The sequence below is a fragment of the Manacus candei genome, unplaced genomic scaffold (assembly GCF_025592945.1).
Source record: "Manacus candei isolate 608988 ecotype Guabito, Panama unplaced genomic scaffold, ASM2559294v1 h1tg000128l, whole genome shotgun sequence".
Lineage (NCBI taxonomy): Eukaryota > Metazoa > Chordata > Aves > Passeriformes > Pipridae > Manacus > Manacus candei.
The window spans coordinates 606,120-627,650 of NW_026138176.1; the positions used below are offsets into that span (position 1 = coordinate 606,120).

At 57.9% G+C, this 21,531-nt stretch overlaps 5 protein-coding genes across 7 annotated transcripts; 2 read left to right on the plus strand and 3 right to left on the minus strand.

Annotated features, from left to right (window-relative positions):
- Positions 1–567: 567 nt before the first annotated feature.
- Positions 568–4,531, plus strand: LOC127462475 (loricrin-like). 2 transcript variants are annotated; one of them, XM_051771109.1, is made up of 3 exons: positions 589–686; positions 1,048–1,369; positions 4,324–4,531. In XM_051771109.1, the coding sequence occupies exons 2-3, from the start codon at positions 1,067–1,069 to the stop codon at positions 4,345–4,347; spliced, it is 327 nt and encodes a 108-aa protein (XP_051627069.1). In that variant the 5' UTR covers positions 589–686; positions 1,048–1,066; the 3' UTR covers positions 4,348–4,531. The 2 variants fall into 2 exon arrangements, with proteins under 2 accessions (XP_051627068.1, XP_051627069.1); XM_051771108.1 differs by lacking the exon at positions 4,324–4,531 and having other exon boundaries at positions 568–686; positions 1,048–1,607.
- Positions 589–4,531, plus strand: LOC127462470 (loricrin-like). 2 transcript variants are annotated; one of them, XM_051771103.1, is made up of 2 exons: positions 589–686; positions 3,993–4,531. In XM_051771103.1, exon 2 carries the CDS (start codon positions 4,012–4,014, stop codon positions 4,345–4,347), a length of 336 nt encoding a protein of 111 aa, XP_051627063.1. In that variant the 5' UTR covers positions 589–686; positions 3,993–4,011; the 3' UTR covers positions 4,348–4,531. The 2 variants fall into 2 exon arrangements, with proteins under 2 accessions (XP_051627063.1, XP_051627064.1); XM_051771104.1 differs by lacking the exon at positions 589–686 and adding an exon at positions 3,556–3,630.
- Positions 4,532–11,419: 6,888 nt separating this feature from the next.
- On the minus strand, positions 11,420–12,759 carry LOC127462466 (protein MRP-126-like). The gene is made up of 3 exons (XM_051771097.1): positions 12,719–12,759; positions 12,164–12,322; positions 11,420–11,786 (listed from the first exon to the last, which is right to left on the minus strand). The coding sequence occupies exons 1-3, from the start codon at positions 12,725–12,727 to the stop codon at positions 11,604–11,606; spliced, it is 351 nt and encodes a 116-aa protein (XP_051627057.1). The 5' UTR covers positions 12,728–12,759; the 3' UTR covers positions 11,420–11,603.
- Positions 12,760–14,876: 2,117 nt separating this feature from the next.
- On the minus strand, positions 14,877–15,710 carry LOC127462465 (protein S100-A8-like). Its single transcript, XM_051771096.1, has 2 exons — positions 15,501–15,710; positions 14,877–15,154 (listed from the first exon to the last, which is right to left on the minus strand). Exons 1-2 carry the CDS (start codon positions 15,690–15,692, stop codon positions 14,990–14,992), a joined length of 357 nt encoding a protein of 118 aa, XP_051627056.1. The 5' UTR covers positions 15,693–15,710; the 3' UTR covers positions 14,877–14,989.
- A 2,848-nt stretch (positions 15,711–18,558) lies between these two features.
- LOC127462462 (protein S100-A9-like) lies at positions 18,559–19,358 on the minus strand. Its single transcript, XM_051771093.1, has 3 exons — positions 19,336–19,358; positions 19,054–19,213; positions 18,559–18,783 (listed from the first exon to the last, which is right to left on the minus strand). The coding sequence occupies exons 2-3, from the start codon at positions 19,207–19,209 to the stop codon at positions 18,559–18,561; spliced, it is 381 nt and encodes a 126-aa protein (XP_051627053.1). The 5' UTR covers positions 19,210–19,213; positions 19,336–19,358.
- Between the last annotated feature and the right edge of the window lie 2,173 nt (positions 19,359–21,531).

Genomic DNA, 21,531 nt, shown 5'->3' on the forward strand with positions numbered 1-21,531 from the left:
CCCCCCAGCTCCCTCGGGAGTTCTCCAGACCCTTCTCCTGCTGCTCCAGCCCCTTTCCCTGCTCCATTCTCTTCTCTGGACACACTCCAGCCCCTCCATGTCCCTCTTGCCCTGAGGGACCCAGACCTGGACCCAGCACCCAAGGTTCCCTCCCCAGTGCCCAGCACAGAGGGAGATGCTGTCAAAGAAGACTTTTCTCCCTTATTTTGGTACCTACAGACACATCTCTGTGTTTAGGGGGGGGTTGCAGGACTAGAGAACCTCAAGACCTTCCAGAAGGATGTTGTGATTTAAGTATGAGCCATCATTTCCCCCCCTAAACACAAAGCCCTCCCCAGGTGTGATCAACACCCAAACCAACCTGGCCACGCTGTGGAAACCGGGGCCACCCACACAACTCCCCCATCGCAGCCACCTCAGGCAGAGCTGCCAATTAAATTTCTGTGGCACAGGAAAGGCGACCTACAAGAGGAGGCAATCCCAGCGTGGATGGGGTGAGTCACTCCCTGAGCCCGAGGAGTGGGGAGGCAGAAAAAAACCCACATCGACGAATGAATTGAACAGGGAGAGCTCAGAGACAGGGAGGGGCTTCATTTCCAGGTGGGGTGTGCAGGGAGGGTATAAAAGTGCTCCTGGCCCAGAAAGCCTCATTCCCTCCTTGTGTCTTTGCTGCTTGAGCATCTCAGGTAAGAGCAGCAATTTTGGGGGCTCTTTGGCTCGGTGAGGAGGGGGGGGTTGGATCCCCACACCTGGGGCTGGGCTGGGGTTTGTTCTCAGGATGGTTGTGAGAGGGGAGGTGGGTGAGGAAGGAGTGCAGGGGTTGCTGAAGGAGCAAGAGCAGAGATTTGGACTTGGAGGGAGACTCTGGGGTGTTGGCCTGAGGTGGCATGGCCTGGATTGGGCTTTGGTGGGACAATCCCATGGGGGGGAAAAGAACCCAGTACAAGGTTTAAAGTGGATTGTGGGATCTGGCCAAGACTGGATGGATGTGCACCCAGATTTCTCTTCCCTGGAAGGGCCCCTGATGGTTCCTGTCTCTCCCCACAGGTCCCCCCAGCACAGGACAATGTGCTCCCGGCAGGAGAAGGACCAGTGCCACAGTTACACCCGCCAGAGCTCCGGGGGCTGCCACAGCTCCGGGGGTGGGGGCTGCCACAGCTCTGGGGGCAGCTCTGGGGGCTGCCACAGCTCCGGGGGCAGCTCTGGGGGCTGTCACAGCTCCAGGGGTGGTGGTGGCTGCCACAGCTCCGGGGGTGGTGGCTGTCACAGCTCTGGTGGCAGCTCTGGGGGCTGTCACAGCTCTGGCAGCTCCGGCTGCCACGGGAAGCCCCAGATACAGGTCCAGCAGCAGCAGCAGCAGGTGCCCCAGGTGCCCCAGCAGAAGACGAAGTGATGGGAGTCCCACAGCCCCAGCTCCAGCTGCAGAGGCCACACCTGGACCAGCTCCCTCCCACCTCCCCAGAGCTCCCCAGCCCCGGGGTTGTCCGGGTGCCAAATCCCCTCCTGTGACCTCTGGAGCCACCTGGGGAAGGGACATCACTGGTGGTTCTCTGCTGCCTTCAGCTGATGCCCCAGGCTGTGCTTTGGCCCCATGAGGTGCCCAATAAAGTTACATTCCCAAGATCTCTCTTGCGTTTGCATTTCCTTAAACTCCTCATCCTTGTTTTCCCAAGCCAGGGAGGCAACCAGGGAAGGGGCTTTGGAGCTGGGATGTGTTACACCCTTGCTCAAAGGCTGAGCAAAGGGAGCCCAGCTGCCAACCCCACTCATCCCAAGGAAACCCTTGGAGTGATCACTCATCCTAAGTTTTGGGCTTCCTTTCCTTTGCCTCTTCGGGCTTTGCCTCTTCAAAGATATTTCTTTTCCCTGTAACCACAATAAAAAAGGAAATAGGGTGACAGGACAGGGGGGATGGGTTCAGACTGAAAGAGGGGAAATTTAAGTTGGATACTGGGAAGAAATTGTTCCCTGTGAGGGTGGGGAGTCCCTGGCACAGGCTGCCCAGAGAAGCTGTGGCTGCCCCTGGATCCCTGGAAGTGTCCAAGGCCAGGTTGGAGCAACCTGGGATAGTGGGAGGTGTCTCTGCCCATGGCAGGGGGTGGAACGAGATGATCTTTAAGGTCCCTTCCAACCCAAACCATCCCATGATTCTAAGACACCACAGCTCTTAAAATCTTCTGGAAAAGACAAAACCAGGCTGCCCCATAGTGCTCAGAAATGCTTTTGTCCTCGAGTCCTTGGGGATTGTTCAGGGGGTGACAGGGGTGTCACAGCAAGAGCCAAAGCCCAACGGGGACACAGGGCAGGAACTGGCCCCTGGTGCAGGCAGGGACCTGCCCCAGCACTCACCTGGCCCTGAGTGGGTGTTTTCCCAGTTCCTCTGCCAGTTACTGCCACAGCCACCGGGTTCTGGAGGGAATTCCATGACCTCAGTGACAGTCAGCAAGGAAAATAGCAGCTGGATTTGGTGCTGGGTGAGCCACAGGTCTGCGGGGTCAGGGGAGAGCTTTGCAATCCTCCCCAGCTCCGACCTCCCAGTGAGAGCCACACCCACCACCACCAGGTGGAGGCTCCTGATGAGCAGTTCAAGCATCCCAAACTTGGGGTGTGAGCAGCTTGAGCATCCCAAATCCTGGATATGAGCAGCAGGACACTCTTTGGCAACATGGGGATGTCCCCGTTTGTTTGTGCAGCTCCCAACATTGTCTTCTGTGTCCCAGACTTTTCCTTGCCTTTATCCCATAAAAAAGGAGCTGTGGCCTTTAGAGGTCAGTGGAGTTTGTGGGGTGGTGAAGTGCTGGGCAGTTTCCAACCCAGACAGGGATGTGCAGGAGGGACATTTCCAGAGCTCTGGCTTTGCTCCAGCAGGGAACACCAAATGGGTCCTTTAATTCCTCATTTTAGTTCCTTTATTCAATGACCTTTGTAGTTAAGGAGGTGGAAATGGCTCCTCTCCGTCACCTTGCTCAGGTCTGTGTGAACACAGCAGGGCTTGCAAGGCTTTCCACAGCCCCCAACACCTTCCTCTTGCTGCATTTTGGGGGGAATTCACACTCTTTTAGGTCAAAGAGGGTTCTAGAAACCCCTGATGATGATGTGAGACCCTTCTCCAGAGGAAACCCAGGAGGACTTTGCCCTCATCCCACTGATTGTTCCCACGACTGTGGCAGCTTTCAGATGGAGTATCTCATGGAGAAGGGAGAGCCACTTTACCTGGCTTATTCCTGGCTTTATTTGGTGCTGGCTCCACTGCAGGGATTAGGCTCTGGCAGCAGAGCCTCAGGAGATGGGGCTATAATTAAGCCTGAGCTTAATTTCACAAAACAAATCCCAAGCAGACGAGGCTTTGGAAATCCAGGCACCCACGGGTTTTCCTATTAGAGGCAGGTGAGGCTGGCAATTAGACACTTATGTGGCACAGGAAACAGATAAAAAAGGAATGATATCCATCACTCATGAGTCAGGAGGGCGATGTAAACACAGGGCGGTCGGATGGGGATTGGGTGATAAATTAACAGATCCCTGTGACAGGGACCTGTCTCATTTCCGGGAAAACCATCTGGCACCTCTATAAAACTGCTCCTGGCCCAGCACCTTCATTCCCTCCTCTTGCTTTTCCTTCAAGCTCAGGTAAGTCTGGGTATTCCTTCCTTGGGGAATCATTTCCCAGCAAAGGAAGCAGAGCTCAGAGCGCTGGGCAGGGGATGCTCACGGGGTGTGGGATGCAGGGAGGAAGACAAGGACCTGTCTCATGGCTGGGTCAGGCCATGCTGCTGCACCCAAGGGATGGAATCCTCCGTCCTGGATGCAGGACACTGCTCCAGATCCTGGGAGGCATCTCCTGGGATCCTGCACAGCAGCACCAAGGGTGGGATGGCAAAGGGGGCGGGCACGGGGACACCGGGATGGTGGCACTGGGACAATGGGGGCAGTGGGACGATGGGGATGGTGGGATTGCAGCAGCCCCTGATGGTTCCTGTCTCTCCCCACAGGTCCCCCCAGCACAGGACAATGTGCTCCCGGCAGGAGAAGGACCAGTGCCACAGTTACACCCGCCAGAGCTCCGGGGGCTGCCACAGCTCCGGGGGTGGGGGCTGCCACAGCTCTGGGGGCAGCTCTGGGGGCTGCCACAGCTCCGGGGGCAGCTCTGGGGGCTGTCACAGCTCCAGGGGTGGAGGTGGCTGCCACAGCTCCGGGGGTGGTGGCTGTCACAGCTCTGGTGGCAGCTCTGGGGGCTGTCACAGCTCCGGCAGCTCCGGCTGCCACGGGAAGCCCCAGATTCGGGTCCAGCAGCAGCAGCAGCAGCAGCAGCAGATACCCCAGGTGCCCCAGCAGAAGACGAAGTGATGGGGGTCCATGCCTGGACCAGCTGCCTCCCACCTCCCAGAGCTCTGCCAGCCCCAGGGGTGCCCGGCTGACAAACCCTCTCCCGCACCCTCCAGAGCTGCTGCTCCCTGGGGAAGGGGCACCACTGACACCCCAGGCTCTGCTTTGGCCCCAGAAGGTGCCCAATAAAGTGTTCCATTCCCAAGCTCTCTCGTGTGTTGGCATTTCCTTGGGCTCAGCAGCACAGAATCAATGGGGTTGGTTCCTCCCCGAGCCCTCGGGATGCTCCGATCACCGACCACAGCCCGTGTGGATCATCCCTCCCTCAGCTGCTCCCCTCCCCTGGGAACAAGGTCCTACATGGTGGAGAAGCACAAAAACCTCTCCCCACCCCGTGGCAGGTCCTGCCCAGGCCCCACACCGGGGTGTGGTGCCCCTTGTGGGGATCCCTGGTACCCCCAGACCCCCTTTCCAACCCTGCCCCGTCCCCTTGGGGCTTCCCCACCACCACAGCTCTGAGCAACCTCCCAGTTGCTCCTGGAGGCTCCTGGTGATCAGTGTGAGGCTCATAAAAGTCGGACAGGCATCACTTTGTACCATTTTTATTGGGGTTTTTACGGTCTTACAACCACTTGGGTAAGAAGGAGCAAAATAAGCCAGAAAAAAAGCCACTTTTTGGATATTTACAACGAAACAGTGATGGGCTGATGGACCAACCCCTGAACAGCTGAAGGATCAGATGCAGGTGAGGTCTATTTTCAGTGTGTCCACCTCTCCAAACCCATGGGAATTTTGCTGCTGGCTCCAAGTGAGCTGGAGATGAGCTCTCAACCATAAGCCTTTAATTTTCCTCGAGGAATTGCCACTCTTTGTTCATTATTGCTCTACAATCTGAGTCAACTAATTGCATGGGTCATTCCAGCCCCATTAACCAGAGATTTTTCACTTTCTCCCCATTAAAAACCTGGATGAAGGGGTTGATACTTCAGCTCGTGCTCTGGCATTGTGTTTAGGAGAAGAGAACAGATCTGGCCTCACCCCCCCCCTCCAGCCCTCAAGCTGCATTTTTAAAGCACCCCAAAGAGACACCCGAGAAGCATCAGGGGCAAACAAGAGACCCTTTTTGCCTCATGGAGGTAATAGGTGGAGCAGGGTGTGGTCTGCACATCTCCTGGGGTGTTGCCAGCACTGGAGGAGCAGAGAGAGCCCAAGAGGGGATCCCAGGAGATCCCAGGGCTCAGAGTGATCCCACTGTGCTGCTGCCACTGCCCTTGGCCCACAGAGCAATTCAGGGGTCCTGCAGAGAGGGAGGAAAACCCATGGAGGATTTCACTCATGGCTGTCCCAAAATCCTGCTGGGGGTGACATTCCCCCCCCCAACCCCCATTTACCCAACTCCTCTGCTTTGCACTAAATCTGTGCCCAAGAACTCTGTGCAATTTTAATTAGAGCTGACTGGATGCTCTCTGAGCCCCCGTGGAGCTGGAATTCATCCCTGCATGGGCCATCCACTTAAAACTTGGACTTGATGATCCTTGTGGGTCCTTTCCAACTCAGAATATCCCGTGGATCCCACCCCCCTGATGGACTGGGGGTAAAGTCTTGTTACCTCGGGGTGACACCAGTCCCATGATGTCTCTGTCCCCTCCTAATGAGTCCATGCAAATGTTGTGCAGGAGCTTTGTGAGCTCCCTGAGCTGTCCTTACCTGCTCCCTCTGGGCCCCAGGAGTGGTGGAGGTGCCCCTCAGTACACGCAGCGTTTGCCCCTCTCCTTCTTGTTCATGGGCTCGGTGTCCGGGTCCGAGGAGCGGGGGATGTACCTGTACCTGCTGGTGGGCGACCTCTGAGGGGACAGGAGCCCATCAGCCCCTCCCAAAGGGGGCAGAAGCGAGGGCTGGGTGCCCTCAGTGCAAGGGCAAAGCAAGGAAAAGGAGCAGCAGGCACAGGAGGGGGCACGGGGTCCAGAGCCAAGGGGTCACAGCCTGGGATTACAGCTGGATTTGCCCAGGGAGGAAATGGAGCCGGGGGGGGGGACCAGGCACCCCATCCTCACTGTCCCATTCCCTGCAGGAAAATGGGGACAGCAGGACCAGGAGGGGGAACGGGAGCTTTGCAACAGAAGCCCAAGGAAATCAGCCACGATGCACAACCCCGGGAAAATCAAAGACTGGAGAGATCCCACTCCAACCCTGGCTGTGGGGTGGGTGTTGCAGCCCCCTCAGCACCCCTGACCACCCCTAAATATCACCCCAGCACCTTTCCCACACATCTTGGCACCCCCAAGGCTGTAGATTTACCTTGACAGGGGCAAATTCCTGCTGGATCAGCTTCTTGAACTCACTCCTGCTGAACGTCTCCGATTTCCTCCCCTTTCTGGCACTGCCCTGGTAACTCTCCAGCATGTCAGTGATGGCTTTAATGAGCTTGGACATGTCTCCAGTCCTGGAGGGCAGCAAAATTTGAGGCCACAGCAGTTGGCAGGGGCAGCTGTGCCTGCAGGAAACCCCCCCCATTCCATTCCCACAGAATGTTCAGTTCAGGTCAAATCTTTCTGAACCTTTTCTTGCCAGAGGTAAAAAGCACCTTTCCCTTGCTGGGCTGCCCATCCTGACTCCTCTGAGGACTTTCACCTCAATTCCCTCCATTTCTCCACTTTCCCTGGTGGGTCTCAGCTGAATTTTAACTGCCTCGTTAAATTAAAGGGAAGAGTCTCCCCGTGGCCATCTCAGGCACTTGGGGTGGATGAATCAGCTCGTGCAGGGGAGGGAAGAGCCGTGTCCTCACACCCTCCTGGGAGCCGATCTCGTCCTTCCCACCTGAGCTCCGCTGGGAAGAACTGGTTCCAAAATAACCCTGGAAACACAAAAGCTGGTTTCAAGCCCAGAAAGGACCGGTGGAGACTCACCTGCGTCCACCAGGCGCTTGTGCAGAGGGGAGAGATGGGATGGTGGGAGCAGCTCTGCCCCGGCCCTGCAGGCTGCGGGGAGTGGGTGGAGGGTGAGGATCCCTTCTGGTCAGTCCTGTTCTCCCCACACTGCTGCTCTTCCCAGGGAGCCTCCCTCATTATCCTGCTCCTCGGAGGATGTTTACCAGCACACCTGGGAAGGTGTATGTAGGTCAGCATGTGGTTCTGGCTGTGCACTGGGAACACCTCCTTGGATCTCCAAAAAAAACCCGACCAGAGGTTCTCTTCGTGCATAAAACTTTGCATTTTTCATCCCCTAAATGGGTTTTTTTTTCCCTTACAACCAAAGTTGTTTGTGAGTTCGAGGGGCTTTGTGATGCTGAAGCTTAGAAAATGTCAGAGACCAAAACAATTCCTGCAGAAAAGGAGCTTTCATCTGATTTTTGAGGCTGTCCCACATGTCCTGGGAGCTGCCTCTGGGCCCAGACTGCACCCACATTTGCCCAGCTTGGGCAAGGGCAGGACAAGGAGCCCTGAGAGTGCAGGGCAGTGGTGACAGTGGGGACACCCAGTGACACCCAGGTGGCCGTGGCCAGGGGGGTTATGAACAACCTCCCATGGGAGAGTCACTCGTTGGACACCCTGATGGGACAGGGCCAGTCACTGCCCACCCTGGTGTGTGCCCTCGGTGCCAGGCTGAGGTTCAGCCCCTTAGAGCACGTCAGGGCACGGCACAGGAGGGATTTCAGCCCGTGGAGCCCATCAGGGCACGGCACAGGAGGGATTTCAGCCCGTGGAGCCCACAGGGCACAGAACAGGAAGGACTGCAGCCCATGGAGCCCATCAGGGCACGGCACAGGAGGGATTTCAGCCCATGGAGCCCATCAGGGCACGGCACAGGAGGGATTTCAGCCCATGGAGCCCATCAGGGCACGGCACAGGAGGGATTTCAGCCCATGGAGCCCATCAGGGCACGGCACAGGAGGGATTTCAGCCCTGCTGGGCTCAGGCTGCCTCAGGGCTCCGGGCAAAGCCCCAGCCCCGGGTTCTGAGGAGGCTCCAGCAGCAGCACCAGGACGGACTCCGGGCTCTCTGTGTGGTCCCGGAGTCCCCACCGCGGGTTTGCTCAGCTGGGCAGGGGCGGGAGGAGCCCTCCCTGCCCCGCGGGGTGTGCCAGCTCTCATTAAAGGCTCAGGCACCTTCCCAGATTCCCAGATACGCGACGGAGGCAGATGAGGTCGGTGCCCCCTCAGCCCCCCGGGGGCGTTGGCGGGGCCGGGTTGTGGCAGCGTTTTTGGGAGGGGAGGCGCTGCTGGAGCCGGGCTGTGCCGCCCACCGGCACCACCGGGGAAGGGGTTGGAAATGAGATGCAGACCGCGGGCTGGAGCGGAATTTCCCCCAGCACGCTGAGGCGAGAGGCAGCAAGTCCCTGCAGGTCCTGGCACACGCAGGATTTTGGGGAAGCTGCCTCAGCCCAGGGGCTGCTCTCACACCTGAGGGGTCCTTGGAGGTTTTGGGGGAGTCCCAGAGCCAGGGGACTCCCTTCAGGGCTGGATTTGGGGTGGTTGGGCGACCGGGCACAGGCAGCAGCACCGCTTAACCCGCAAACTTTTGGGGTGCAGCCTTGCCAGGGCTGAGCACGAACCCCCCAGAGACAGACAGTGCCAGGAGCCCGAGCTCCTGCTGCCCCTGGCCAGGGCCTTGGTGGAAGGCAGGACAGGAGATGTCTTCTCGAGGGCTGGGATCCCCCATGACCACATTTAAGGGGTTTAAGGCTTTGTGCTGGGGGGTCCCTGTCGCTGTGGGAAGGAAGAGCAGCTCTGCCAGGGGATGGTGCGGGAAGGACCCCAGGACTGAGGTGGCCATGGGGTGACCAGACCCACAGGAAACACTTGTGGAGGAGGTTGGGAGGGCAGTGACCCCCTCCAGCCTCTGTACTCCTCCCCCCACCCCAATTAGCACGTGTCTGAACGAGGGGAATTATGGGGAAAATTGCTCTGAGTCACTCGGAGCCCGTCCCTTCCTCCAGCTACCCCCTCCGATCCCGCTGCCACCACGGTGCCATCCCCTGGTGACACGTCCCCATCCACAGCAGCGTTAAGCCGGGCTTTGCTGGGCTCCGGGCGTGGCTTTACCGCCGATGCTGGGTCAGCTGCTGGCCCCAGACCTCACCAGCCCCCAGAACGACCAGTTTTACCCCCCTGTGGCTCATCCCCATGGGAGTGTTGGGACTGACGGTGACCAAGGGCGTCCGTCCCCCGTTGGCAGAGTTTGGGGCATTGCATGACCCCCCCCCCGTCCCCTCCTGTGCTGGGGGGTCGGGGGGGCTGCAGAGGGAGGGGGTTCACGGGGATGGGCAGGGGGGGTTGGAACAGCGCTAGTGGAGAAGGAACAGGAACGGGGGGACACAGGATGGGGCTGTGCCCGAGGTCGGTGGGTTCGCAGCGTCCCTGGGGAGCTCGGGCAGGACTTGGTGGCCTCTCCAAGAGCCGCGGTGTCACATCCCACCAGGTGGCAGCAGGAGGCCGGTCCTCGGCTCGAGGAACCTGAATCCCGGAATATTTTAGGTTGGAAAAGATCTCTGAGACCATCGAGTCCAGCCTGTGCCCCATCCCCACCTTGTCCCCCAGCCCAGAGCACTCAGTGCCACGGCCAGTCCTTCCCTGGACACCTCCGGGGGTGGCGAATCCTCACCTGGGGGTGGAGGGAGGTGGGATTTGGGGCTCCCCCCCTTCCTGTGCCCCTGGCTCCTGTGGCTGGAGGGTATCATCACCTGCTCAGTGATGATACCTCTTTTGGGGAGCTCCTTGGGGTGAAACGATCCGTAAGGATTTGGGGACCACTCAGGGTGTTGGGGGGGCTCATTCTGTCCCCCACCTGATCCCACAGCCCCTGGGTGACCCAACAGGAGTCCCTCCACCCCACACCGCAGCCCCCACTGTGTTGGCAAACATCCTGTTGCACCAACACCCCGATCTCCGAGGTTGGTTCCTGCCTCAGTCCTGGGGAAGGTCCTGGGGTGGGTTGTGCAGGGACCAGAAGGGCTGGACACCCCCAAAGAGGGTTCTGAGCCCCCAAAAACTGATGTGCTGCAAATGGCACCTAAACCACCCTTGTCCCTTAGGATCACCAGCCCTGGTTCTCGGGGTCCATGTCCTTCTGCCCTGCAGGGTGGTGGCACTGGAGCAGCTCCACTGGGTGTGGGGGGCTCTTCCTGCTCCAGAGACCCCAGAATGCTGCAGGATGGGGTGTATGAGCTGTTTTGGGGGGTGGGATTGCAGATGTGGCTCGAGATCTGCCACCCTGTGCAGGGCTGAGGGAACTCCGGGCCCTGGGGCAGATTTTAACCTCCTCAGAAGGTGTTTGACCCCTCAGATGTCAAAACTGGCTCCAAAGGAAGTTGAAGCAACCTGGGTGAGGCAACTTGTGGTGGTCTTGTGTTAACCTGGGGGGGGGGCAGGTCTTGCTTCAGCTCTGCTGCTTTGGAGAAGCTTCTGGAAGGTTCCTTCCCGGAGCAGGGCGATTTCAGGACTTTGACTCAGCCTTGGGAAATCACAACTGTTCCTTTTCCTCCCCCTGAAGATGTTTGGAAATGAGGCTCTGAGAGTGCCTGGGCAGCTGCTCAGCAGCTCTGGTGGTGGTTCCAGCCCGAATTTCTCTCTGGAAAGCAGCTGATTAATGACAGATGAACCTTCCCGGGGCAAATTGGGATGTTCTGAGGGAGGAGTTGGGGTTGTTCTGGGCTCTTGTCCCCACAAAACCTGGTGGCTGGACCTTACTATTGGATGCAACCCCAAAACTTAACATGTCCACCCCCATATGGAGCAAAACTGCCCTAAAAAGGGTGTTCCTCCCAAAAAGAGTGTTTATCCATCCCCACCCATCCTTCCAGCTCCTGCCCACCACCACAGCTTGCTCCAAGGAGAGCTGTGGAGTGTTTTCAGGCCTAAATGGGGTTGTTTTCTAGCTGAAAATGTCAAATTTTAGTGTCTTCTGTGACACCTGGGGCACGCTGTGATACCTGGAGCATCCTGAGCACCTGCTGGAGGGAACCCTGAACTTCCCACGCGTCCACCTCCCCTGAACCTGTCTCCAAGGATTTCCCCCCCCGGATTTGCGGGGTTTAAGGAGAGAGGAGAGTGCAGGACTCGCCTGGAGGAAAACCCACACAGACACAGCAGAGCTTTGGCAGCCTCAGAGCAAATCTTTATTTGGCAGCAAACCCACCACACTTTGCAGAAGGGGGGGAGGGAGGTGGGCAGAGAGGGGTGTCCGAGGTTGGGTTTGATCCTGGAGCCTTTCCCAGCCCGAAATTTTCCATGGGGGGGAGGAAACCAGGGGCTGCAGCACGGCTGAGGGGCCAAGCCCAGCTCAGTGGTGGTGCTGGTGGTGGTGGTGCTGGTGCTGCTGGTCCTCCACCTCGTGCAGGTGCTCGTGGGTGGCGCTGGTGACACGGACGATGAGCATCATCATCTCGCAGAAGCTGATCTGGGCGTCCTTGTTGATGTCCAGGTCCTTGAAGATCTCGTCGATGGTGGCCTTGTTCTTCACGTGCTGCAGAGGAGGAAGGGACAGGGTGAGGGGGAGCATCACTCACAGCTCAAACCTCTCCTTGGGCGAAAAAACCCTTCGCTCAACACTAGAAAAGGGAGTCACAAAAATAGTGGGATTTGGGGGTGGTGTTTCTGAGCCCATTTCCAGATGGCAAAGGAGCTCCTGAGCAGCCTAACCCTGATTTTTACGGAGGAGGGGATGAGGGTCAATATCCGGCTGCAGGTTCACCCAGACCTGGGTGGGATTCCTTCCTCTGACTTTATGGAGCAGGTTTGGAAAGGGGAGGTTGGACAGAGAGGGTTGGGCAGGAGATATCCAGGTTAGGGGGGTCCAGCCCAGCTCCCTCCCCATGTGGACCCTGCTCTGGGCCCACTCACCTTCAGGTAGTTGGCAAGATGCTTCTCAATGAGGAGCTTCAGCTCCTTCTTGGTCAGGGTGTCCCTGTCCCCCTCCCGCCTGGAGTAGTGGTGGAAGACATCAATGATGACATCCATGGCCTTCTCCAGCTCGGAGAGCTGCTCCTGGCTCTGGGAGCTCTGGAAGAGAAAGGGTTGCACCAAATAACAGCAGGAGCCACAATGGGTGTGGAAATCTGCCATAACCAGGGCAGTGAGGACACGGCCAGGGGGTTTTTCCCTTGAAATGTGCCTCCTTCCTAGGAACTCCCAAACCAGCTGGTAGCACCCCAAAAACCTCTGGAGAGATACAGAGCACAAGATCTGATGTCCTGGAGCCCCTTTGGTGGTCAGAATGTGCCAGGGGGGAACCTCCTCCAGGAGAAAACATCCCTGTGGGATGAGCCTGAGTGGAACTGGTTGTGCTCTGCCAGCAACCGATGGCAGGTCATGATGAGATGCTCCCTGAGGGTCTTCACACCTCTGGTGGCCCAACCAGCACCTGGAAAAGAGACCTTAAATGCACATTGGACTTGCCTTGCTCATCTTGTCAGCGGAGTGAGATCCCCTGGGACCGGTGTGGGGCAGGTCCCAAGCGAGGGGTCTCTTATACCCTGGCCATGAAAGGTTGTGAAATGTCCCTGTTTCATCCAGTTCCAGTCCATGCTCATGACACACTGGGCGTTGCTTAAGGCTCGGGGGCAGTTCCTTAAAAAGGGTCTCTGTGGCTTTTCCTGCAAGGTCAGGGTGTCACGGACTCCACTGGGGTGGCAGGGGGTGGGCAGGACATGGAAATGTCCCCTCAGGTGGGTCCCCTTCACCTGGTTGAGGTTTGAGCTGTGAACTTTGCCCTCACCCTGTTCCCTCCTTCCCAGCATGTGGGAAATGAGGAAATGTGGGAAAATCGTGATCAATTCTCCACCAACTCTTGCCAAAAGTCCGTTCCCTTGGGATTCTTCCACTTCACCTGGTTTTGCCCATTCATAGGGGTGTCTTCTGGTGCCACAGGGCACCCACACCATCATTCCTGCCCTTCTCCAGTGAGTGTCCCCATCCCTGCAGAGCTGGGGCACCCTGAAGGGTCCCAGTGCTTCGTTATGTTGGAAAAGCCCCCCAAGATCATCAGATCCAACCTTTGACCCATCTGTCTCCACCCAGACCAGCGAGTGCCACAAGCACAGGCCTGGCAGCAGTGCCAGGGCTGCCCGTGTGACACGGGCACAGAGGTGGCACTGAGGGACCATCCCCTGCCTGCAGCAAATGTGTTTCCGTGACAGACACATAATCCAGGGCGTGTGCCTGGCCTGGCAGGGCTCCAGGAGCTCCATTTCACCTCCAGGGGTGGATTGTCCCCACCCCAGGTGTGCTCTGAGCTGTACAGACCAGGTCTGGCTGAAAGGTGTTTATTTTTTTTTGCACATTTTGGGACTCTGTCCTCACTCTGTGGCTTTTGTTGTTGTTGTCTCTCAGCGTGGCACAGACCCAGCGCAGGCGCTTTGGCTTCGGAGCTGCCAAGTTTGGGAGCAAAACGAGACTTTCCAGTGTTTCTTCATCAAAAAGCGCTGCCTGCTGACTCAGCAGACTCGTTTTGGGGTTTGTTTAACCTGCCAAGCATTGTGTTGGTCTCAGACACAAAGTGGAGGCCAAAACAGGGCCATGGACAGGCCTGGGGTGAGTTCCAGGAGCTCCAGAGGAGCTGATGTGGGGCAGCACCATGCAGGGAGCTGCTCAAAGGTGCAGCCTTGGTCTACAAACTGTTTTTCAGGGAGAATTTCTTCCTGGAAGGGGTGGTGAGGCCTTGGAAGGGGCTGCCCAGGGAGGTGGGGGAGTCCCCAGCCCTGGAGGTGTCCAAGGAACGACTGGCTGTGGCACTGAGTGCTCTGGGAGATGGTCAAAGGTTGGACTTGATGACCTTGGAGGGCTTTTCCATCCTCAGTGATTCTGGGAATGATTCTGTGATACAACAGCCCCCCCGGGCTCCAGCCCTCACTGGGGGTGCTCTGCATTTCACAACAGGGGTGTTCTGATGCTCAGAAGGTCTGGAGAAGGTCTGGGCTGTTTCACAACAGGGTGTCCGGGACCATCCCCGGCATTGCAGAATTTTGTAGCAATATCAGGAAACCCCCCTTTTGGTCACTTTATCACCCTGGAGGTGGGGAAGAACAAGGGTGTGGGAGGGGTTTCCAAGGTGGGATAGTGGCTGGATCCTTGGATGTGCCCACAGGCAAGAGGAATGAGCCTCTGCATGTTTGGTTGTGATCTGGGGTGACCGGGGAGCCCAGGCAGTGCTGAGGGGCCCAGGAACATGTCCTGGCACAACTTTCTGCTGGCTCTGCAGCCCCCCTTGCACAGGACTTGCACAGCCCCCTGTCCACCTACAACCCCGTTCCCAAGGCCAGCAGGTCCGGGCAAGGATCTGCTCACTGGAGGGACTGAGAGGGTCTGGGGAACTCAGGATGCGTTTCCAGGTGCCCAGGGTTAGTTGTGCCCCGAGGAGCTGAGCCCTGGCAGGGCACCCCGAGCTTGGCAAGGGTTGCAAAACTCTTTCAAAACACACTTTTAAGGGCTGATGTGGGCAGAGGGAAGAGCAGGGCTTGTCACCCCCTGGGTTTCCCCCAGTACCAGTGCCCACCCTCCCCCCCACCCGTGGGATGCGGAAGGAATTGTCGGCACGGGAAGGACTCGGTGGATTTCAAGTGATGCTTTATTGTCTCACAGGCGTGAGGGATCCCAGCAGGCAGAGAGCACCCAGAGCCCCATTCCTAAAGCAGCCCTCTCCTGGTGTTCCATGGGGGGGGGAGCTGAGGCTCAGTCCTGGTCGGGCCCGCAGCGGTCGGAGCCGTGGCTGATGCGATGGGCATCGTCAGCCACCTTGGCCAGGACGATGCTGAACTCCTCGAAGGACAGCTCCTTGTCCTTGTTGAGGTCAGTCTCCTTGAAGATCTTGTCCAAGTAACCACGTTGGTTCCTGCCCTGGAATTGGGGGACAGGAGAGGTTTTAGTGCATCCCCTCCCCTGTCTCTGAATCCACCAGTGGAGACAGAGCCAGCTGGGTCCTTCCATGCCCCGGAATGTGTCTGGATCTGCAGGACATCATGACCCTCTCCTACAGTGCAATTAGCCCCTAATTAAGCCCTAAGTGGACACTTGTCCCTAGTCCCTCTGGCTGGAGGAGAAAGCTCAGGTGGCCCCACAAGTCTGACCACAGTGAACCACTGCCATGGTGGGACCTGCTCCCCATTCCCTCAGAGCCACCTCAGCCTTGTCCCCCGGCACATCCTGAGGGAATGCTCCCCCAGGGAGCCCCTCTGGCACTCACACAGGCCTGCAGGAAGGTGGGGGCCTGCTCAGTGATCAGCGTTTTGAAGTCGTTGAAGCTGAGGAGGTCGAGCTCTCCCTGCCGGACGCTGTAACGGTGATAAACGTCCACGATGGTCTTCAGGGCCCCCTCCAGAGTGCAATTCCCAGGGAACTGCCGGCTCTCGGCGTGGCTGTGGGTGCTGGCAGACATGGCTGAGCTCGGGAGGTACCTGCAGAAACTGGGAAACACCTCGAAGCTCTGAAATGGGCCCAAAATCAGGCACCCGAGGGAGGGGGAGCTGCCCCTACCTGGTCCCGGAGACTGTGTTCTATTTTATATGTAATGCCAAAATATATATTGTGTTATTTCTATGTATAATATATACTATATAATATATACTATATAATATATAATACATTATATATATAATATATAATATATAATATATTATGTTATATTATATATTTTGCCAAATTATACCTATATTATGTTATTTTAATATATACAATATATAACAATATATAATATATATTGTCACATATATATATAGTAATAAAACACATGCATTATATATTACATATATTCCATATAGTGCCAGAATTTATCCTTGTTTTGCAGCCCAAACCAGCCTCCTCCCCTGCCCTGAGCAGAAACCACCCCCCTGGGCTGAGTCCACGTCCAAAACTGCGTCTCCCTCACCGTGTCCCTTGGAGGCCCTCCCGGTCCCACTCACCCTGGTCTCGAGGAGGGTGTGCAGAGAGCAGGTCCCTTCTGTGCTCCCGGAGCCCGGGCAGCCCTTTTATCCCCGGTTGAGGGGCGGTTTCGCCACAGCTGGTGACACACCTGCCACAAGCAGTGGCTTGAGTTCGCCTTTCCCGCTCCTGGAAATTGCCGGGTGGGCCCTTCCCGAGCCCCTCCCGGCTCGTTCCTCCTCAGGCAGTTCCTGGTTGCACCCACCGGGCTTTGGAAACGCCGTCCTTGCCCCGGCTGTCACCTCTGCCAGGCCCCACGTGCAGCAGGAGGGGACCCACGCCGGGTGTGTGGTCACACCTTGGCACAAGTTGCCAGAACTGGGCAAGTTTTGCAACGTGCCAAAAATTCACACGTTTTCAGACTGGTGGGGGAGAAAGTCGGGCTGTTTTGCACGAAGCAGCATCTGCCTTTCAAAACTGGTTTTCCAGAGTATTTTCCATTCCTCTCTATCTTCACGTCACCCACACCAGACCTTTCCTCTCACTCCAGGAATTTTCTGGAGGAAACCGGGCATAAAAACAGAGGAAAAACCGAGCTCAGGGTCTCCACAGGCTGGTGGATGAGCCACCAAATGTTTTGCAACTGTCACCTCTGTGTCACCCGTGCAGAAGAATGAGGAGACTCTCAGAAGATTTAAACCAAGACAATAGATACCAGGAAGAGGAGAGGACCAGCAGAACAAGAGGGTAACCAGTCCTGTTTGAGGATGCTCCTCGTGTGGCCCGGGGGCAGTGGCAGGAACTGTTGCATGAGTTTTATTCCCGTATCCCTGACTCACATTATTGCTCTTTTTGTGTTCCGGCTCCGCTCATTAGGGACTGTCAGCAGTCCCAAATTGCATCCTCATTCCTCCGCCAACAGGGAAAGCCTTGGGCAAGGTTTGGAGGCTTGTGTAGCCCCCACATGTGACATCTGGGCCCTGAATTCCTGTTTTTTCCTCCTTTTTGTTCCCCAAAACCTGTGGGGGGGGGCAGCTCATGGTGCCCAGGCCTGCAAGGGGAGCGATGCCCAAGTGCCACCAGGGTGCCCTGGCAGGACAGTGAGTGGCATCTGCCTCCAGGGGACAAGGGCTCCCCAAATCCCATTTGCTCCCCAAATCCCTTGTGGAGCCTGACAGCAGTGATCTGTGTCACGGGGTGCAAGTGCCTTCACAGTGGTTGGGTTTCACGTGGGACGGGCTCCTGGTTTCGGCTGATATTGGAAATGTCGGATCCTCCTGAGCCTGAGGGTTTCCCCCTCGGTGCACAGTCACCAGCACAGTCAGGAGCTCTTTGTCACTCCTGTTTCTGCCCCCCAGGAGCCCACGGTGACCTTTAGAAGTGCCAGGACTCGGGGGGCTGTCGTCCCACCCTATAAAACCCTGCAATTTCATTGTGCAGAGTCACCACTGTGTGTGACCAGGGCGGCACCTCCAAGCAGCTCCCGCCACAGAGCTGCCCCACATCAGCCCCCTGGAGCTCCTGGAGCCCCTCGGCCTCATTCTCTGCTGGGCTGGGGCCAGTTGGTTGCTTTGGGGGTTGCAAAAGCATCACAGGCACCCCCCGGATGTGGCACCTCCAACTCCAGGGCTGGGGCTCAGCAGAGACCTGGACAAGGACCCCCCCCCTGCTGTGCTTCACCCCTGGCATGTCCTGGAGCTGGTCCAAAGAGGGACTGGGAGGAGAAGGGCTGGGGATGTTCCCCACCTCTGTTACCCCCCTGGCACATCCTAGAGCTGGTACAAAGGGGATTTGGGAGAAGCAGGGATAGGGATGTTCCTGTGCTTCACCCCTGGCATGTCCTGGAGATGATCCAAAAAGGGATTGGGAGAAGAAGGGCTAGGAATGCTCCGGTGCTTCCCCCCTGTTGTGTCCTGGAGCTGATCCGAAGAGGACTGGGAGAAGCAGGGCTGGGAGTGCTCCAGCTGCTCCTACCAAGGACACACTCGCTGTCTGCTGAGGTAGAGGATGCTGGGACCAACCACCCACTGAGAGCGGGAGCACACTGGGATCTGACCCCCTTCAGGAGCCCACACAGCCTGTTTTGCTCAGTGGGGACTCCCTATTCTGCCCAGAGCAAGATCCCCCTGTGCCACCTTCCCCTCCCGTTGCTCCTCCAGCTCAATCTGTGTTTAACCCCCCCAGCCATGGGTTGGGTGAGAATCTGGAATCCCACCCACCCCCGGAGCCCCCAGAACATGTAACAAGATGCATTTGGTGCTCGAAGTAAAGGATTTTATTTCAATGCCACAGGCAGAAGCAGCTGACAAGGCTTTGGTTCCAGGGAAGGGATGCTGGTGCTGGGAAAGCAGAGCCCTGTGGGCACAGACACCCCAGGAGATGCTTCAGTTCCGGGGACAGCGGCCGTGGTCGTGCCCGTGGTCATGGCTGTGCCCATGGTCGTGCCCATGGTCATGGTCCCCACCAGGGCCCTTGTGGGACCTGTCATGGGCATTGATGGCCACCAGGTTGAGCGTGGTCATGAACTCAGTGAACTTGAGGCGCCCGTCGTGGTTCCCGTCGGCTTTGGTGAAGAGCTGGTTGATGTAGTCGTCGGTGCTCGTGTTGGGCTGCAGCAGAACAGACAGAACAGGGCTCAGGCTCACCCTGCCAGCCCTCAGCTGGGAGGACTGAACCCCAGAAAAACCTTTCTTCCCTTTGGGAAGCCCCAGCCCCAAGAAGGGCACCATTCCCACAACACTCGGCTCTTCCATCCCTGGAAGTGTCCAAGGCCAGGTTGGAGCAACCTGGTCTAGCAGATGTCCCCATGGCAGGGGGTGGAATGGGGTGATCTTTGAGGTCCCTTCCCACCCACCCCTTCCATGATTCCATGACCTTACCGGCTTGGTGTCGTTCAGGAAGGGCTTGGCTGTCTCCTTCAGCAGCTTGGAGAACTCGGTCTTGCTCAGGTAGTCGTCGATGGGGCGGTTCAGCACAGCATACTGGTGGTAGACGTTCACAGCACACTCCAGGGCCAGCTCCAGGTCGGTTTTCATCCTGCTGGGAAGGGATACACAGCAAAACATCAAAGCGGGTTGGAGGAGGAGGACTGGCCTCTCTCCTGGCCCATCCTGGCGGCACTTCTGGCACCACAAAGGCACCCTTTGGAATAACCTACTCACCTTGGAGGAGTTCTGGGCTCTGCAGACGGTGCACAGGAGGAGCAGAGAGAGCAGGAGCAAGTGATGCTGCAGAGGAGACGACGCCTCTTTTATACTCTCCCTGAGCTACGATTTGTGACACCCTCAAATCTCCTCCAGGGCAGCAACCCTGGGAATTGTGCAAGGCTGCTCAGCACACCCGGGTGGTGACTTCTCAGCTCCAGGAACTGGCTGCTCTCCCTGTTAACGAGGGAGGGGACGCCCCAAACTCATCAGGACAAAACAAGGAAACACCAAAACTGACATTTGTGAGGAGCCGTCACTGGGGGTCAGTGATGATGCAGCATTGGGACATTTCCGCAGAGTTTGGGGGGTCTGTGGAGATGATGGGAGACAAATTTGTCTGGATCACACCTGTGAGGGTCTTCAGTGGGATAACACTGGGCTTACCCAATGGGGGATGAGGTTCATCATCGCATTTGCCCCGTTGTTGTTGAGTCTGGATGGAGGTTTGGTGGCCCCTCTCAACGTGCTGCTGGTGTTGGCCAACACATCCCCCCCATCCACCTCTCCAAACTCATGAGAGCATTCTCCCTGCATCGCTTGTCCATAGATTTCCATGGAGTCAATCCTGGGTACAAATCTGGGCATGCCAGTGTGTGGGAAACCTTCCAGCTGGTCTGAGGAGGTGGCACTTCCCAGCAGCTCTAATTGCTGCCCGATGACAACTGAGGGCATTGGCAAACCCTCCTGACTCCCAGCTGTGCCCCTCGGTGTTGGGGGGATGCTGCCACACGTGGGAGACCCCCTGGTGTTCCCACTGCCCAACCCTACGTGACTTGAGGGGGCTGGTGGGGAGCCCCTCATCCCAAATCCAGCCCCTGGCTGGCCCTGGAGGCTTTGGGGAACGGGAAGGACAGTGGTGGTGAAACACCTCCCTGTCAGCCTCTTAATCCCGGAACCAGCGCCCAAAGAATCCTCAATTGCAAAAGAGGGAAACAAAGGGACAGGTTTTCTGATGGAAACGGGCCAGGAAGGAGCCAGGAAGTGCCCCATCCCCAACTTGTCCCCAGCCCAGAGCACTCAGTGCCACGGCCACTCCTTCCCTGGACACCTCCAGGGCTGGGCACTCCCCCACCTCCCTGGGCAGCCCCTGCCAAGGCCTGAACACCCTTTCCAGGGGGAAATTCCTCCTCGTGGCCAACCTGACCCTCCTCTGGCACAGCTTGAGGCCGTTTTCCCTCCTCCTGTCCCTTGTTCCCTGGGAGCAGAGCCCAAGCCCCCCCCCCCCCCCCGGCTCCCCCCTCCTGTCAGGGAATTCCAGAGCCAGAAGGTCCCCCCTGAGCCTCCTTTTCTCCAGGATGAGACCCCCCAGCTCTGCATTTTGTGGTGGCTCCTGGCCACCCCCTCACACAACCCCGGGGCCATCCAAGGGGGGGGCAAAGCCCAGGCTGGACAAACCAAAGCCTTTGTGGCATCTCCAGTGCTTCTGGCACAGCCTGAGGTGACCCATGAAGGCTCCCAGCGGGGTGGAGGAGGGGACACCCACATCTGGAAGGGGTAAGTTGCACATCTGGAGCCCAGCACACAAGCCCAGATGGCCAAAGCTCTTCACTGGGGGGAAAAGGGGATGAGGGGGAGGAAAGGAGATGTAGAACCATGAGAAGGACGAGCTCAGAGCGGGGCCGGGGCTGCTCCCACAGTTTATAGCCATGGGCTGAGTGTGCCCTGTGGCAGCCCAGGAGGGCTGGCTGGGTGCACAGGGAAGTGGCTCCACAACCCCACCCCGAGCAGGAACGCGGCTGAAACCCCGCTCAGGATTTACTGGGGAGGGGAAGGGACGAGGGTCCTGCGCGACAGCCCAGTGCGGCGGGTCCTGCCCCGCGGGGGGGGTCAGACGCTGACTCTGCCTGAGCTTCGCAGTTACAGCTAAAAAGGAGTCGTTCAGCCTTTGTTGCCGCTCCCGGAGCCGCTAATCCCTGGGAAACCTCCCGCCTCGCTCTGTGCGGCCGTGAACAGCTCTCGGGGCTGCGGGGCGTTCAGAGCCCGCCGCTGACTCATCCCGAGCGGCTGCCAGGGCTCGGCTCGCGGGCGGTTCCCGAGGGCTCAGGGAACGCGGTGTCCACACCAAGGCAGAGCAGAATCCACTCTGGGACCTCCCTCGTTCCCACTCCTCACCCCGTCCGTGCAACCTGCCCGAGGGAGGGAATCGGGGTC